This window comes from Idiotropiscis lumnitzeri, chromosome 10 (assembly GCF_059441095.1).
Source record: "Idiotropiscis lumnitzeri isolate Australia: NSW breed Sydney's pygmy pipehorse chromosome 10, RoL_Ilum_1.0, whole genome shotgun sequence".
In the NCBI taxonomy this organism is placed as follows: Eukaryota; Metazoa; Chordata; class Actinopteri; order Syngnathiformes; family Syngnathidae; genus Idiotropiscis; species Idiotropiscis lumnitzeri.
The window spans coordinates 7,078,074-7,096,137 of NC_142400.1; the positions used below are offsets into that span (position 1 = coordinate 7,078,074).

General features: G+C 42.2%; 2 protein-coding genes across 2 annotated transcripts; both read left to right on the forward strand.

Annotated features, from left to right (window-relative positions):
- The first annotated feature begins 513 nt into the window (after positions 1 to 513).
- LOC148328867 (ubiquitin-conjugating enzyme E2 E1) lies at positions 514 to 5,718 on the forward strand. The gene is made up of 6 exons (XM_088307707.1): positions 514 to 681; positions 2,276 to 2,459; positions 3,034 to 3,084; positions 3,392 to 3,524; positions 5,089 to 5,236; positions 5,404 to 5,718. Exons 2-6 carry the CDS (start codon positions 2,305 to 2,307, stop codon positions 5,499 to 5,501), a joined length of 585 nt encoding a protein of 194 aa, XP_088163833.1. The 5' UTR covers positions 514 to 681; positions 2,276 to 2,304; the 3' UTR covers positions 5,502 to 5,718.
- A 4,547-nt stretch (positions 5,719 to 10,265) lies between these two features.
- On the forward strand, positions 10,266 to 17,372 carry nr1d2a (nuclear receptor subfamily 1, group D, member 2a). The gene is made up of 8 exons (XM_088306426.1): positions 10,266 to 10,670; positions 12,965 to 13,213; positions 13,289 to 13,377; positions 13,675 to 13,819; positions 14,090 to 14,727; positions 15,043 to 15,228; positions 15,311 to 15,521; positions 16,434 to 17,372. The coding sequence occupies exons 1-8, from the start codon at positions 10,640 to 10,642 to the stop codon at positions 16,631 to 16,633; spliced, it is 1,749 nt and encodes a 582-aa protein (XP_088162552.1). The 5' UTR covers positions 10,266 to 10,639; the 3' UTR covers positions 16,634 to 17,372.
- Positions 17,373 to 18,064: the final 692 nt, after the last annotated feature.

Below are 18,064 nucleotides of genomic sequence, written 5' to 3' on the forward strand. Positions count from 1 at the left end.
AGAGTCTCATCCAAAATGAAAACCTCCCCTCAAGAAACAGCAACAGATAACAGGTAACGTGTCTGACTGTGTGGGCACGTGAGTCAACAACTTCAGTCCAGTTTGCTGTGCAAGTTGTCATGCTCCAATTAACTACACAAACATTAACTTTTTTTTTTTTAAATATTATTTGCTTAAAAAATGCCACTAAAACATTTGAGCTCTCCAGCACTCTTCATTCCTGCTGTGCATTCCATACATGAAAATTAATAAAACAAACTGCCATTCCATTTCTAGAAGTTGACGACTTTGAAATGTGTTTGAGCAAATGACAATCACCAGGTGTTGTGACGCTATGACGTCATTATTTATCCAGCACTTTTTGATTTTGGTTTAAAAAAAAAACACACACGTTTTCTGTTTTTTTATTACAATCTGATGCTCCAAATATCACCCAAAGGCATTTCTCGTGACTCCGATTGCCTTTGTTGTTTTTTTTTTGTGCACGCGCGTCTAAGAGTGTGTGCGCGCGCGTGAGTGAAGGCGTCAAGAAGGACGTTGACGTTGCGGCGTTTCCCCATCTCCACCAGCAGACACCGGCGCAGTCCAGCCCACTGCGGCCGAGGAGAGCTACTTCCGTTCCGCAGAGGGCGACGAGGCATCAGCCAGCTAGCCGGCGGAGGTCCAGACACAAAAGACTGGGTGAGTGCGGATCCAGGTGGTCGAGCCGGGCATGGCGAAGCACTTAACGCAACATTTGCCCGAAGCCTTTAAAAGCCTGTTTGGATTACTACGCCTCCATTGTTGTTGGCTGATTGTTGTGACCGCCGAGCGGCGTTTAAAAAAAAAAAAAAAAGCCGAGACAAAACATAATAGACGGTAGCGGAAAAACGGCTCTGGCTATGTGCTGGCATGGACTCGTTCCCCTAACGCTTTAGAATGTTCTATTGTTTACCTCGAAACGTTTTCTTTGCTTTAGAACTACTCCACTCGTGCTTTTGAAGACCTTTAAACGTGTTAAACACGTACGTTAGCTCCTGGTTTAAAGGTCCATCGCAGCCACGCCGTTCCAGGAAGTAGTCACGGCCTTCGTTGGGCCCGATGAACAGCCGTTGCCAGTTTTTATGGCACACTCCTTTTTTTTTTTTGTTTCATTTTGGCAGCATTTATCCTGCGTACCACATACTTGTAAGCCAATTTAATAACAACCAGCGGCGTTTAAACACAAAGAAATTGCCTGAGATGAGATGGAAGCACTGTTAGCATGTTTTCTACCGGAGATGCTAACGTTGGGAAGAAGTCTTGACTCCTCTCTCGCCATCGAACTCATTAAAGTATCACAGCAGTCGGTATCATTTGAATTTTATTGAAGAGGCGAGGATAACGATGCCACCCGTTCGATTAGTTATCAATTGAGAGAGCGAGATTAGTGATGTAATTGCATTTAAAGAGCCGCATGCTAACAACCACAGCACCCCCCAAAAACAACATGCAGTGTATCCACTTTGCTGATCCAATAGAGACCGATTGGAAAAAGACTGCACACTACAGGACGTCACTTTACATCAGTATTGTGTAGCACCTTTAAAAACAACATAAATTGCTGTTTATGATCAAAGAAATTAAGTGAGCAGTGTGGATCCATTCTTTGGAATCTGCTGAGACTTCCTCCCGCTGCAGTAAAAAAAAAAAATATGGAAACTACAATTCCCTCAAAAATTCTGACAAAAAAAAACAGTTGATGACCAGTCTGTTTGATCTTTCTCTTCAAAGAGGCAGATATTTCCGCTTCAAATTTATTGGCGCACTCACAAAGCTTAAAAAAACTCAAATTGCAATTACCTGAAGTTATGACCAAAGAAATCCCTTGAGGGCCGTTCATCTAAGCAAGTCTGACATTTTGTTCTTTCCAATGTGGTGAGCACTCCCGACGCTGCAATAAAAAAAAAAGACAAATTGCAATTCCCTCTGCAGTTATGACCAAAGAAATGTCAACCCAAGAAATCAATTGAGGGCTGTTTGTCCATTCATCATGGGCATTTTCTTTCCAATCTGGTGAGCATTCCCTATGCAACTATAGAAGAAGAAAAAAAGAAATTCTAATTCTATCAGAAATTAAAATTAAATTTTCAACCAGGGACTGTTCATATAATGAGTACATTCTTTCCTATTCTCCTCTTCCCCTGGAGTGCTGACTGCAAGACATCATAGTGCACGTGTACTGGAAAAATGCTTTCCATCGAACAATATTGTATATTTACAATGCGTGTGTTTAACTCGCATGGTTGTTGTCCAGGTCCGGGTTCTTCTGCAATCCAAACCGGAATGTCGGATGAGGATTCTCGTGCCAGCACCAGCTCTTCGTCGTCGCCGCCGTCGTCCAGCCAGAGCAAACAGAAGGACACATCTTGTAAGAAGAAGCGTGAGAGCAAAGCCAGCATGAGCAAGACCTCCAAGCTGCTTTCCACCAGCGCCAAGAGGTCACATTTTCACTTTGATTTCATTGCAATATTTTTTTAAGTCGCTGCAAAGCGGAAATGAATGTTTGACACTACAAAGATGCGTTGCCAAATTTAAATGATTCAGAAAAACATCTCCAAGTATCGGCTTCACAATCATGAAAATTCAATCTGAGATGATGTGGGCGTGTCCGTTCAATGCGCTGACGCCATGCCACTGTCAAATCAAATTCATCTGCGAGTCTTGGATAAAGGGGCGCTACATCGTCTAGCATCAATCTTCTGACTACACAACTGCATGTTTGAGCTGCGAAAATAGATCCCCTTCACGACTCGGCTCATCACAAGGTTTTGCCGCGCCGTGACAACGAGGCGCTCGAAAAAGCATTGGCGCCACCTCGAAGCCCCCGGCCACACACTCTGGCTGGCCTGTCGGGATTTAAATAAAAAAATCAAATCAAACCACCGCTCTCTCCCGGCTTCTCTCTGAGATGTGCGTGCACTCGCGGTTGACAATGAGGCACATTAAAAAAAAATCTGTTTGCATTGCTAATCACCCCCCCCCCCTTATTTTTATTTTTATTTGTTTGTGTAGGATTCAGAAAGAGCTGGCTGACATCACACTGGACCCGCCACCAAACTGCAGGTTAGTCACAAGCAGCGCTTTGATGCCTTTTATACTTTAGCGTTAATGTCTCCAACATGCTGGCAGGGGTCTTTATAAACCATTCCTCAATCCAGTATTTTTTTTTTTTTAACTAATATATATTGCCACAAAATCTCTCACGTTTTAACAATTTGTCAGTGGAGCCACGTCTGTCTTTCATTCTAAATAAAGATGATGTTTCTTGTCATTATAACGCGCCTTCGCTGATGTTCCCCCTTCAATGGTGTCAGGAAGCGCTTTCATGTGACACTTTTTTTTTTTTCGGTGTGTGTGTGTGCGCGCACAGTGCCGGCCCCAAAGGAGACAACATCTATGAGTGGAGGTCCACCATTTTGGGACCGCCAGGCTCCGTGTACGAGGGGGGCGTCTTCTTCCTGGACATTGCCTTCACGCCCGACTACCCCTTCAAGCCACCTAAGGTAAGTTATCTGCGGGGAACCGCCGTTGATGGCGGAGGATGCGTCATTGCAGACCCACACACGCTTGGTGCTTAAAATGGTTGTCACTCGCAGTGGAGGTTGATTGCAAGACTGGCACAAAAAATAAGAATAAAACATTGCAAATGTAAATAGTGAAATGTTCACATACTGGACCATGTTGGAGTAAATGGTGAGAGAGGTTTTCATTGGGGACTTGGTACCTCACTGACTCGACCTGATTCGACTTGGACTTGAACTACATGACTTGACAAGTCATCTTGTTTTATCGTTGGACATCTTCATCAGAACACAGTTTGCCTTTTTAGGACGCAAAGAGCAAAAGAAATTAAAATGTTTTTTTTTTCTGTTTTTGCCATTGCGGAAGCCCCGTCAGCATTGCGGCGCGCTTGCTCGTGTGAAGTGGCGACACTGAGCACGATTCGTGAAACATGTTGTCGATGAAGGTTGCAGAAAGAGCGTGGCGAAATGCGTGGTTGATGGCTCATAGATTAAAGACATCACCAACATGTAATTTCATTTGTCACCACAAAGATAGATAACACAATTTTGATAGCAATTGCAAAACGTGTTTTGGATCATTAAAACCTCCGTGATGAAAACTGAAGTAAAGTCATTGTAAACTGTCCGAGCGGTTGGTTTCCACTCTTCAGTTTGCATAGTAACGTGACGCACGTATTTTAGTATTTTTATATGCTCAACTTCTTGTATTTTGACCTATCTTGTGTGTCCAGAACGTATCCCCGAAACACTGAATTTGAATGTAACAACACAGCGTTGCTGTGAATACACCAGATTTAGCCCAATGCTAATGCGATTAGTGGCTGGCCGGGTGCGTCATCCACTTAAACACCTCCCTCAAATAGATACCGCCCCCTACCTCACCAGGAAAACAAACCAAACAAGCAGTAAGTGTAAATATAAAAAGGTGACATTACATATTGAGCATATTTAATCACTGTTGCTAACCAGAACAGCAGCATCTACTGAGGTCCCGCTCTTGAGTTATGGAGGGTTTTTTTTTTGTTTTCCATGCTCAAACGGATGAATGGCACTTCCATTCATTTCCGTAACAAAAATGGATTTTTCTGCCTTTTTTGTTCGTGTGAGAATTTTTTCCCCCCCACTGTGTAAAAGATGCGCTTGGCACTAATAACGGTTGAGAAAACGAGAGAGATGACCAGTGTGCACAGAACACAAGTGTCCTCCAGGGGGCGTCCAAGTAACGTGTAAATATGAAGCGCACCGTGGTGAATGGGCCGCCCTCGAACGCAACACGAACAGCAGCGCTGACTGCATCGTGCTCGTTTATTTCTTTGTATTTAATGAATGTTATGAGTCCAGGCGTCACCAATCAAGCTTCCCCACCAAGGGCCGTATGAGTAGCCCTTGTGCCTGAAAAATAGGGGTGACTGACAATTCTTAAAAAAATGTTTGTTTTTTTTTGTTTTTTTTTCAATTATGTGAAAGCAAGTTAAAAATGAAGTAGGCAATAAAAAATACAAATTTAAGTGTTGTTTTTGCACACGTGTGTCTGTATGTATAGGTAACATTCCGCACTCGGATCTACCACTGCAACATCAACAGTCAGGGCGTGATCTGTCTGGACATCCTGAAGGATAATTGGAGCCCCGCCCTCACCATCTCCAAGGTGCTGCTGTCCATCTGCTCCCTGCTCACAGACTGTAACCCAGGTAACACCCGCATACCGTTTAAGTCGGACATTTTGGTGTTGATGTTGCTCAGTTGTGTAAAAACGTTCAGTTCTAGTCATTTCATGCCGGCAAACCAAGTATGGCAGTGAAGTCTGATGAGTGGCCGTCAAAGCAAATGAGTCTAATGAAGTCAATTTTCCCTGCAGCCGACCCTCTGGTGGGAAGCATCGCCACCCAGTACACGACTAACAGAGCCGAACATGATCGAACAGCCAAACAGTGGACCAAGCGATACGCCACATAAACCTACAGAGGGCGACAGTGGGCTTAGGAGGCAGAGGAAGAGGAGGAGGAGGGAGGAGGGAAGGAGGAGGAGGTGCAAGGAGTGGTGAGGGCTCCTGGTGGTATGTGTTGAGGGGGTTGGTTTTTATCTCAGATTTCTAGTACTTTATTGTCTGGTATATTTTTTGCTTCCTGATTAAGTTATCTGCGCAAATATGGAAATAAAAGAACACAACAGATGTAGTGTGTGCGTGTGATTTTGTAAAAAAAAAAAAAATTTGGTTTCGTCCTGCAATTTTAGGATCAAAATGCGAAACTGAAAAGCGAGTTTGATTTTTAATTGGTCAGATTTCCGCACGTTTGGTTACAACAAACCTCCATATTATGCAACGTGAGATTGTGATCACGATCTGCCACCAACAGAAAAACGACTCTACATACAATAAAAATTGAATGAACAGTTCTAAAAGTTTAAATGCAAATTGACTTTAAAGTTAAAGACAACTGAACTGTATCTGGGCTGTGATTCTTTCGCGTATGTGGAGGAAGGCGTTTTTTGTTGTTTTTTTTCCCCAAGTGCCTTGATTTCAACTCATGTCCGCACGCAACAACACGTCCGTGAGTAAATGTCGAACATTATGTAATCATAGACCAGGAACTAGTCTGCAGGATGTCTCACTTGACTTGTTTGGTGGCAGCTAACCAGTTAGTTTTCTTTACATACTCTGAATAAAATTGCCCACTAAGTCCTATTTTTCAATTTGGGCTTATCTTTTATTTTATTCAAGCCTGGAATTTATTAGCGAGTAATTTTGTGTGTTAGTTAAAAGAAACAAACCGTTAGGTCACTGCTGTTTAATTTTCAATTGCAATTAGACGCATACACGAGGTGGTTGAGCACACGCATGTGCACTTTCATCTTATGATTATGTTAACGTCTGCTGCAGCAGCCAAAAACATTTTGCGTGCACAAACAAAATGTCAATCTTGACTGCGGAAATTGACCTTGTCAGCAGGTGAAAATGTTCATTGTGTGTGCAGATAAATGCTCATTTATTTCTGTGTATTATTTCATAACACCTGCGTGAATGAGTTATACTCGGGAATTTTTTCTTTTTTTTTTAATAGTTCCTTTCAAGAGACCCAAGCTTAATGGAGTTAATTGTTACTGGTTTTAAACTATAAAAACAAAAATGAACATTTTGTTAAATGAATACCTCTTTGATAGTGCAAGTGGATGTAATGTTTCTCACTTCACACTGTAAATTGTGCAATATTTTTCCACTTCACATAGAGAGGGTGGATACTCAAGTTAAAAAAAAAAAAAAGTTCACGAGAATTATGAAATGTTTGCCGAATGTTCCAATATTTTTTGAAAATTATGTCAAAATAATTGGGACCGAATAAAAAAATATGCTGAAACATTTTTCTTTCATAAATATTTCTTCAAAAGACGTGCTTTTCAAAATGTCCAAGTCAAAAATAGAGATACAGCCTTTCCAATTATAGGTTTTTCCGATTAAAAAAAAAAAAAAAAGAAAATTGTATATGCGTCCTCAAATTTGAGAGGACTATTATGTGAAGCAAAACGTTTGTTGCTACAAAATGTCTGACCTTCATGTTACTTCAGCCCACATTTAGCATTCAATTCCGCAAATTCAATTATACAAATGATAAAGTTTGGGAAGAAAAGTGCATGCTTTTTTTTTTTTTCTAAATGAAAATAATTTGGACAATTTGAAGTTAATGTCATTTAAATTTCATGTCATTTTAAAAATTAAGCGCCTTTTTTAGTGAAAATAAAATGTCCTAAATTTGACAAACCATAGAATGGTGTCGTCAACAAGCAGTCAAATATGAATGAATAATAAAAATAAAAAAATCTACTTAAAATGAGGCTCCAAAATCATGAAAAGCAAACTCCCTCCCAGCTGGCGTGTCCGCCGACTGCGCTGGAAAAAAAAACTTAACTTAAATTACGGTGGTATTTGAACGTACATTATGTGCTCGTCACAGCATGAAGAAGCTGTACTGTTGTGTTTAATAAACAGTTCGCTTTCTCTGACGTGTCTTGTTATGCAAACCCTCATGCAACACAAAACTCAATGAGGCCGTAACTTATTGGATGACACCGGTCAGCAAGCTAGTGAGCACACTCTTTGACCCCACCTCCCCACCCCGAAAAAGAAAAAAATGAGCACTCCATATTAAGAAACTCACTTGCCAATCATTGTAGAGCTCACAGCTCCTCTCTTAGCTCATCAGTGCGGCATTAATATTCATCGTTATACGCAGAACATAACAAAAAGACAGTTTAATCCTTTCTAAAATGGTTAAAGCACTGCAACGTAGATGCTAATTGGCGTTAGCATTAAGCTAGCAGCACCTTTCTTTGGGCAGTTAGTAGGTTAAAAGAAAATCTGAATAATTATGTCTTGTATCTGGCAAAATTCACAAGTCGAGTCACTTGAATCTCAAGGAAACTCTGTATTGATTATGTGAGGTTCATTGAGCAAAGGTATTATTTTATTTTTAAGTGCGTATGAACCTGGTAGTCCGTAGCATTCATCACTAACCCAAGAAGTAGGGCTCTGTTTCAAATGTGTTATTGTTCCCTAATCGATGCTAATTTACTTTAGCTTATCTATTGCATTCACATTAGCTATTAGCATCAAGCTATCGTCTTGTTTAGAGCACAGTGGGGGGGTTTTTTTCCCTTAGTGATGTTATATGATAGTATCACATTTCTTGACTGACAAGAGATGTAAAAGTAATGCTTTAAAAAGTCTTTTTTTTCCCCATAAATTTATGTGTGGTTTAAAAGGTTTCAATATGTTTAAAGCATGTAGGAGACATATGACTTTTATATGGTCTCTGTATCGTGGAGATTTTCATCAGGCGAGGGTTCCCTGCATACATGAGCCTTTTGGCATGTCAATGTGACCTAGTGTGAATGCATTTCCCCCTGCAGCACTGGTGTCACGTGCAAACACTGCGTGTCTCTCAGCTGTTGTGCGTACACAGTGTTCCCTGAGCCTGCAGGAAACGTTCACTGGAAACCTCCGTGGGGGGAAAAATGTCTCACTTAGAGCGTCGTTGGGTGCCGCTGTTGTGTTTAAATATAGTTGTGTATGTGCTCTAGCAGTTTTTTTATATACGAAACACAAGCAAGGACACATTCCAGGCTAGGAACATTTGGGTGTCTTTGCATCCTATCTCATGCACTTGCTTTTAATTCAAAATGTTAATATTAAAATATATATTAAAATATAGTAAACAAGTAATTTGTTTTACAGAAAGAAAATCTTGAAAGCTGGTATGGATAGAGGTCCAATCCACACCCTACCTTGGTAAGTTGTTGCTAGGCATAATTCGTCGGCCTTATTGCATCACTTGAATGGCCGTTGTGCTGCTCTGTCAGGTGTGGCCATCTGCGTCAGTGTAAGACAAACCGGCAAATATATACTGTTCTTGAGATGTCTAAGCTCCTCTTAGCTCATCAGTACGGCACTAATTAGTTGAATTTCGAGCTTAACTCATTCACTACCAGTAGAGTAAAAAAATGGATCTTTGACGTCTTTAGCCGTCAATGGCAGTAAATGAGTCAATTTATTTTCTGAAAACAATTAGTTTCAACTTTTTATAAGAGATTCATGATTATCAAAACTATAAAAAACAATGCACACTTTTCTTGTAGATTTCCTAATATGGTTGCGTAAGTGTGCACACCCTGTTTGAACTGGGGACGTGGTTGTGTACAGAATGAACCAATGACATTCAAACTCGAGTTAAATTTGAGTCCGTGCAGACCTGCTACCAATTAAAGTGCCTTTGATTAACCCCAAATAAAGTGCAGGTGTTCATGAGGTGTTCTACCTTCAGTTTTGTCTTCATCAAGTGAAATGCATGCTCAATCAGATTCAGGTCAGATGTTTGACTTGGCCATTGCATAACATTTAACTTCCTTTACCTAAAAAAAAATCTTTAGCTTGCTTTCACTTATACTTTGGGTCATTGTCCATCTGCACCAAGAATCGCCGTTCAATGAATTCTGAATCATTTGGCTGAACATGAACAGATATTGCCCACAACACGTCAGCATTTGCCTGCTGCTGTTGTCAACAGTCACATCGTCAATAAATATATGGGAACCATTTCCATTAGCAGTCATGAATGCCCACAAGGCCATGGAACAGCTGAGCAGCCTAAAATGCAAACCTCTTAAAAACAAAAACTATTTTTGTAATTCCTACCGTGATTTGGGTGAGTTTAAGGTCTACAGTTGAAACAGTTTGAGGTTACTGAAACTCATCTGAACAGGGGTGTGTAGACTTTTTAAAAGTTAATTTCCAGCTGAAGTTGACATTTTTTTAATCTCATTTAGCACAGTATAATAAGAGTGAAACTTTTCAATGGATGTTGCACTGCTTTGGTTTGGCAAAAAGTAATTTAGTTTAAAAAAAGATTTTTTTTTTTTTACACTATTTCAGTTTGGCTCAGATAAACGCCTCCTATCATATAATTCCTTCTGTTAAGTATTTGTGTTCAGCTTTTAGTGTCATTTCATGTTTATACAAGTACAAATATGAGCATTTAAAAAAAAAAAGAGGTTGGGTGAGGCGTCTGCTGCTGACACGAGCGCGAACATATGCGCATGCGCGGGCTCCGGCCCGCGTCACGCAGCACTTTGAGGCTGCAACGTGACGGCCGCCTCGATTGCGGCCGTTACGTCACTTACGTCGACCAAGCTCCGCCCACGCCTGGTGCCCTGAAAGTGTGTCACTGGGTTAAAGTGGCTGCAGCGGGGCCGGCCGGAGAGGCGTGGCCGGGGAGGAGAGGCTGGAGCTCGGTCACATGGGCGGAGGGAGTCAGCCCACGAGTGCAGGACGGCGGCGGTGGAACATTCAGTTCTTGTCGCACAACAAGCCGAAGTAGAAGGTGGGGGGGAGTTCCTTTCTCCTCCTATTGGACTCATTTTTTTTTCCAATCCTCCCTCAAGCGCTCCCTACCTTTCATACACAAGCCGTGAGTCACCGAAGCGGACCTGGGGAACATACATGACCCGTTGAAGCGCACTTGTGTTCCGCTCCGCTTCGGTCACCATTTTCCTCAACTTGTTCTGTTTTTAGTTGATTTTTCGCTCTTTTCCTCGCTGTTGACATGCCCGAGGACGTCGGACCAGCCAAACCTGGTAAGTCCCCGACAACTTGACTGAAAAATGTCATTTAAATGTTCAACTCTGTTTGTAAATTGTTTGCCCACTTCTATCACCTTGAGTCTTAAATAAACGTGTTTCATTGTTTTACGTGGAGATGATTGCTGCTGTCAGAAAACCTTGAAGGAAAATAACTGTTTTCTAAAAGCCGTGGCGTTAGAAAAAAATCTTCATGCGTTCCCCCATTCCTTGTACGATGATAAAAGTTGAGTTTATCTGCATTTTGACTGTTACAATCGGCGTTAGGACTGACACAACAACCCTGTTTCACTTATTCGCCCTCAAAACGTTTTTAAAACCTTGGCATTTGAAAGAGAGCTTCAAATGTTCAATATGTTACCCACCAGGGGTTATACGGTGGATAAAGTGGAGTATATCCGCGTTTTGGTGTTTAAAGGTGGGTTGAAAGTGTCAGTACACCCTCGATTCATTCACTCACAGTTGACACAACAATCCACTTCCCTCGACCTAAAAATGTATTTTTAAAGCCGAGGCGTTTAAATGAGGGCTTCATACATGTTCGGTTAAGGTTTGTACGGTGATAAAAGTCGAGTGTATCCGCGTTTTGGTCTCTAAATGTGGGTTAGGAGTCTGTTGCTTCATTCAATTTCCACTTGACACAACAACCGTGTTCCACTTCCTCGACCGGGCTCACATGGACACGCCAGCCTAGCCATGTGCCTCTGTGTACACGCTTTTCTCCAAGCGATCTCTGATTGGCTGCTAGCTGGCCGGGGGGCGTGGCGTAGTGTACACTTGTGCCCGCCATCCTGCGCTCTCATTGGCTGCTGGCTGGCCGGTGACGCGGCGCATTGCATAATCTAACAGTGGACATCAGTGTGAGGTACACGTGAGTCCGGATGACCCACATTCTCCGCGGCTTGGCGGCCACCCACGGCCGGGACGCGCGCGACACGTGTGCGTGGAGCCAGAAACACAGCAGTCACGGTGCACGTTAGGTAATCATTTACGTGGACGCCAAAGCCTAGAATGAAAAAAAAAAAAAACGTTCTCGCATTCTCTACTTGATGCTAATCAAATAAGGTTGTCCATTTGCGCGACCGCCTGCCATTTAACATTTTTATGTGCGCATTCCAAAATGGCTCCTGAATGTTTTTAAAGGCTTTTCTTTTTACATTCATTCATTGCATTCTAAACGAAAATGCAGGATAAGCATAAAGTGCGTTACATTTAAAAGGTCATTAAATATGTTGATTAAACTTTCTTGAATCATAATTCAACATTTTACGTCAAAGTTTAACCTTCAAAAACTATTTAAACATTCACAAAAGGTTATTAATATTGTCTGAATCATTTGTAACTCAGAATGTTAGGGGAGGAAATGGTAAAGATTCCAAAAAGGCATCTCTGAATCATGTCTAGGAAAAAACTATTTGGGCGTTATCAGCTGCCTAACTTGTTGCGTGCATGTGCTTTTTGACATCTTTGGCGATTGTCTTGCTCTACTGCTTTAGTGACCTGGTCTGAACATACAGTCATCTCCCAATGTATTCACATGCATACACGCACATGGCCTCTTACGTAACACTTGTTATCCAACCAGCAGGCTGGAGGTGATAAAGCAGGTCACACACACACCCTCACACATGACTGCAAGACCCAACCCATTCAGTTATCACAACCTTTAAATTTAAAAGGCTCTTGGCAGGAAAGGTTAATGTTTGGATTTCAAAGGATGCTTAAAAAAACTAGATTTGCAGCTATGTTTGAATTTGCATCAACCTGTCACATATTTTAATAGAATCACTATCTTTTTTTTTTTACAGTGATAGAAAGTCATAAAATATGAAGCTAAAACAAAAGCTTAATTTGATCCTGCCTAAAATAATTATTCTAAAATTCATTACCAAATAAAAAACGGTTATTCAATTATTATTTAGTTCTAAAAGTAAGCCAAAAAATGCACTAACAAATCCAAGTCATCCCAGTACCAGGTCAAAAATGCTATAATTCACCACAGACTGAAATCCCCACGACTACTAAAAGAATGCCTTAAACTTATGCCAAAATAAAGCCAATAAAAACTTTGAAGCAAGCCTTCAAAATGATATCCCAAAAAAATCCAGTTCAAACATGCAAAAATTCACAGATTACTCTTTAGTCATCCTTGAATAATGTAAAAAAAAAAAGTTAAGCCATAAGATTTTTAGATTCCCAATTTTATAACCCAACCCAAAGAAATATTTGTTCCCACCAAATAGTCCTCAATGGCCACCCTTGGCTAACACCTCCCTATTGCCTCTCCTCAGGCGGAGTCATCGCCTACGTCTCGTCGGGCGCCGCCTCCAGCCCGGAGTCCTGCATGAGCACCAGACCCAGCGGCGGCGTGGGAGGCGGCTTCCTGTCCACGTCGCCCACCCCGCCTCGCCCCTCGCTACCCAGCAGGGCGGTGGGCATGGTGGTGGATATAGCGCCACCTGCCAAGAACGGACCCAGAGGGGGAAATGGCGTGGAGAAGGCGGGACGCTCGTCCACCTCCGCCAAGAGCACCATTACCAGTACGGAACGTCGCGTTGAATGTGGTCATTAATAATGTCACGTGGTTTTCTAATAACGTCTTGTTTGTCTTCTAGAAATCAATGGCATGGTGCTGCTGTGTAAAGTGTGCGGAGACGTCGCCTCGGGCTTCCATTACGGCGTCCACGCATGTGAAGGTTGCAAGGTGAGAATCACAAAAGATACAAATTATTTGAACAATGTTAATTAATCCCCAAATTCACAATTAAATTGAAAACAATTAACATCGCTTAATCACGTCATTAGAAAGATATTATTTTTGTGCCAAAATTAACAACAATCTTGAATCACATCATTAAGAAGTAATGAGAACAAATTTGTCAAAATGGTCATCCAATTAAAAAAAAAAAAAAATTAAATCAAGCAACGGAAGAAATGAATGATGGCAAAAATGGAAATGTTGATGCCAAAAATGACTTTGTGTGGTGGTGTGCCTGCACAGGGTTTCTTCCGCAGGAGCATCCAGCAGAACATCCAGTACAAGAAGTGTCTCAAGATGGAGAACTGCACCATCATGAGGATCAACAGGAACCGATGCCAGCAGTGTCGCTTCAAGAAGTGCTTGGCCGTCGGCATGTCCAGAGATGGTCAGTAGCTCCTCCCTTTTACACTAAACCCCCCCCCCCCAAAAAAAACCAAAAAAGAAACAAACAAAAATAAAAGTCAGTAGGTGAATTTTCTGAGTGATAGAATGGAGGTTCCAAAAAGTTACCAGTGAAGGGGGTGGCAGAAGCTCGTAGTAACGTAGATTGGCCACTAGATAGCGCCAAAGTGAAACATGAAAAATATTTTATATTTTTGATGTTTGCTGTGACAGTCTAAAATGTAACGATGATGTCATCACTGTGCGTCCTCAGCTGTGCGATTTGGCCGCATCCCCAAGCGCGAGAAGCAGCGAATGCTCCTGGAGATGCAGAACGCCATGAACAACATGATGAGCAACAACAGCCAGCTGCACAGCATGCTGCACGGCCATCAGAGCCCGCCACTGCCCAATGACGCCAGCCCCTCGCCATCGTCATCCTCCTCCTCCTCCTCTTCGTCGTCATCCTCGTCTTCCTCCTCTTCCTCGGAGTCGCCGTCCTGCTCCAACCCCTCGTCTCCGCAGTGCCCCCTGCAAGACGCCGAGTCGGTGGTCTCCATGGACACCAACTCCAGCTCGTCCTCATCCTGCGGCTCCGACAGCGGCGAGGATGACGTCGCCGTCGTCAGGCAGATGGCGATGACGTCGTCGCAGTCGGCGGCGGAAAGCGGCGCCGATGTCCGCGTGGAGACGACTCAGCAGAGCTGGAATTGCTGGAACAACAACGGCAATGACAATGACGTGGCCATGCCGGGATACCGGGACGTTCCGCACATGTATGCGCACTTTAACCAACACACGCAACACACGCCGCCACCGCCGAAGCAGCAGCTCTGCAGCGCCCCCTCCTGTCCCATGGACACACAACAGCAGCAGCCGCAGCGTGCCTACACCGATGGCAGAGCTCACCTGGTGAGGCAATTTTCATTCTTTCCGCAGCAACATTATTTCATATAGTTTGATTACATGTTGGGGACTATTTTCCACATAAGTCACACGTTTTTCTTTATTCCACATTTTCAATGAGAAAATTCCCAAATCGGTGCAGACAATTTACATGATCACCTCCTCCTACTTCATTTCTCAAGCAATCAAACAAAATCTATATTTATTATACTTGAGTTCATTCCACTTTTCCACGCCACTTTAAAATCTCACATTCTTTATTTATGTTTGGACACAAGTTGCCTTGACATAGTTGTTAATGACAATCTTCCTTCTTGTCAGGTGTGTCCCATGAACACGTCCCCGTACGTTGATCCCAGCAAGCCCAGCCAGGAGATCTGGGAGGAATTCTCAATGAGCTTCACACCCGCCGTGCGCGAAGTGGTGGAGTTTGCCAAGAGGATCCCGGGCTTCAAAGACCTCCTGGAACACGACCAAGTGGGGCTGCTCAAGGCCGGGACATTTGAGGTACGTGCACGCTATGACCTCATCGTCACCAAAAGAATTTCCACGCGGCAGCCCGATTCACTGTGTGCGTTTGCGGCGTCAGGTGTTGATGGTGCGCTTCGCGTCGCTCTTCAACATGGCGGAGCGCACGGTGACCTTCCTGAGCGGCAAGCACTACAGCCTGGACACGCTGCGGGCGCTGGGCGCCGGAGAACTGCTGGCGTCCATGTGCGACTTCAGTGAGAAGCTCACCGCGCTGAGGCTCGACCGCGACGAGATGAGCCTCTTCACCGCCGTCGTCCTCGTCTCTGCCGGTAATTTCACCAAAACAAATTGATAACACTTGTCAGGAAAAAAAGCATGCTAAATTTTATGATTTTTTTTTTTTTTAGGAATTTATGAAAGTGAAGTCATATTGTTAAGATCAAAAGGCATTCATCTGTCACGAATAGCCATATTATTTCAGAAACAATTATTGTAATATTACCAAAATTAAGTGAAAGGTATATTTTCAAAAAGTCATATTACTACATCTATTAAGTTGCATTTTTTCGACAAACACAATTTTACAAAAATCCTAACATGAGAAAATTTTTTTAGGCATGATCTTAAAAAATGTAACCTGACAACAATAGTCAACGTTTCATAAGTCACAATATTGCAAGAATGACGTGTAGAATTTTTTCTTTCTTGAATTTTGTGTTTTTTTAATAAATAAGAAGTGTATTTTACAAGAGTAAGGCTATATTTTTTGATAGTTTAGTTTAGAAGTTTTTATTTTAAATATCACAGTTTTCAAAAAAGTAGTAACCGAACATATTCTTTTTGGAGAAGTTGGAATATTTCAAGAATGCCGTCATTTTTGTACGTTTTTGTTTTATCTTTCTAGAAAAAAAAAAAACAAGAGACTTTTTCAAGCAAAATAAATTTTTATATGGCTGTGATTTTGTTTTTTTCTCCTTGAAAACGTAATCAAGAAAAGTGTTTGTTGTTTTTAAGGAAAACATTTTGAATTTTTTTTCAGAAAAAAGTTTTAATTTTATAAATATAAAGTGTGATAATTTGTCAAATTATAGATACAGGAAAAAGTTGTCATTTTACACAGCTGAAGTCCCAATTTGGCAGAAATTAAGCATGGTTTTTTTTTTTCCATAAAAAGTGGTGTTACTGGTCAGCTGATTTATTCCCCCCCCCCCCCCTTCTCTCCCTCACGCTTTCTGATACAGATCGATCAGGTCTGCAGGACCTGACAGCGGTGGAGGCCCTGCAGGACAAGCTGATCCGGGCCCTGCGCCAGCTCCTTATGCAGAACCACGGCGACGAGGCGGCCACCACCTTCACCAAACTGCTGCTCAAGCTGCCCGAGCTGCGATCCCTCAACAACATGCACTCTGAGGAGCTGCTCTCCTTCAAGGTGCACCCCTGACGGACGCACCCGAGCGGTCGGTCGGGCGGCCAATGGACTCCTTAAGACAAAGTTGTACTGTATTTGTGGAGAGGATTGTTGCAAACCAACACGGAGGCACTTGAAAACTTGACCGGCGTTATGCAAATGATGCTCATTTTGTATTTTGTTTTGTTTCCTTTTGCAAGCCGTTTCGATGCATGTTGATAGCGACAAAAAGCTAATGTGACCAATGTGCTGCTAATGCTAATGCATGGCTAAACGTGCTCGTGGCCACTTCCTCCTCCTCTCCGCCGACCGTGTGTGTGTTTAGTACTAGTGTTCTTGTTGTTGTTCTTGTAATTTTTTTCTTACTTTTTTTTTTCTTTTTTTTACCCTCCCAAGCCACCTCACCCCTTAAGTGCATCGGCTGACATTTCCAGAACATTCACACAAGTTGGCCTGAGTCCACCGATGCAAGGTGGCGCCACCTTGAGGCCCAAACATCATCATGTTTTTTTTTTTTTGTTTCGTTTTGAACGGTCCACTTTTCTTTGTATGATTTTTTTTTCTTGTTTTTGTTTTTCAATCAAATGTGCTTTCTGCACGGCACTGAACATGGAAAAAAAAAGAAGTGTCGTCCATTTTTGTTTCTTGTACTTGGCAACACTGTCAATTGTAAATATCTATACATAAAAAAAGTATATATATATAAATATCTCTTGAACATAGACAAATATGTATAGTATAAATGAATAAATATGAGAGAAGAAGAAAATGAGCATTCTGCGTGTGTTTTTATGTGAAGGACTCAATAATAATCACAATGTGCTGAATTTGTCGCAACAGGAAAACGACTGTAAGTCAAAGTGGACTTGGGTGGAATGTTTGGGATGCGGCATTAGGTCCTTCAGAGGGGTGGAATGTTCTGGAAAGAAAGAGATGTCGGAATGTTTCACACACATGTCCTCCGGATGACCTAACGTGCACGTACACACACACACACACACACACAAAGGGGTGACACACTCAAGAGTAATTGGCCTCCTTAAACTGGGAGCGTCATTGAGGAGGATCACCACCATTTTTGGAAAATTCAACCCCCAAATCCAGTTTTACTTGGCAATCAGAAATTTGGTAGGCGAGTCTTCTATGAGTGGATCCACAAAATTTGGCCATTTCACTCGACATTTTGTATAATCGTTACTAAATTTGACAAGCCAGATGGACAAAATGCTAAATTGTGGAAAATGTGAGTTTTTGTCTTTGCACGTGTGTGTCACTTGCATTGAAGTATAACACTCCCCCCCCCCCTAATCTTAAAAATGAGCCACTTTATTTATGTTGCGGCAGATTGAATTAGGACTCATCACGAGCGCAAATATTTCTCTGTTAAAGTCAAATTGTGAGGAAGAGGAGACGTCGCAGATGAAGACAAACGAGGCCCGCTATTGATTGCGTAAAAAGGCCACA

Bases quoted from the DNA above. Each gene is read 5' to 3' on its own strand.
- LOC148328867 (XM_088307707.1), top strand. From the start codon at position 2,305: ATGTCGGATGAGGATTCTCGTGCCAGCACCAGCTCTTCGTCGTCGCCG. The intron at 2,460-3,033 runs GTCACATTTTCA...TTGTTTGTGTAG, and splicing joins CTTTCCACCAGCGCCAAGAG to GATTCAGAAAGAGCTGGCTG. The intron at 5,237-5,403 runs GTAACACCCGCA...TTTTCCCTGCAG, and splicing joins GCTCACAGACTGTAACCCAG to CCGACCCTCTGGTGGGAAGC.
- nr1d2a (XM_088306426.1), top strand. From the start codon at position 10,640: ATGCCCGAGGACGTCGGACCAGCCAAACCTG. The intron at 10,671-12,964 runs GTAAGTCCCCGA...GCCTCTCCTCAG, and splicing joins CGTCGGACCAGCCAAACCTG to GCGGAGTCATCGCCTACGTC. The intron at 13,378-13,674 runs GTGAGAATCACA...GTGCCTGCACAG, and splicing joins ACGCATGTGAAGGTTGCAAG to GGTTTCTTCCGCAGGAGCAT.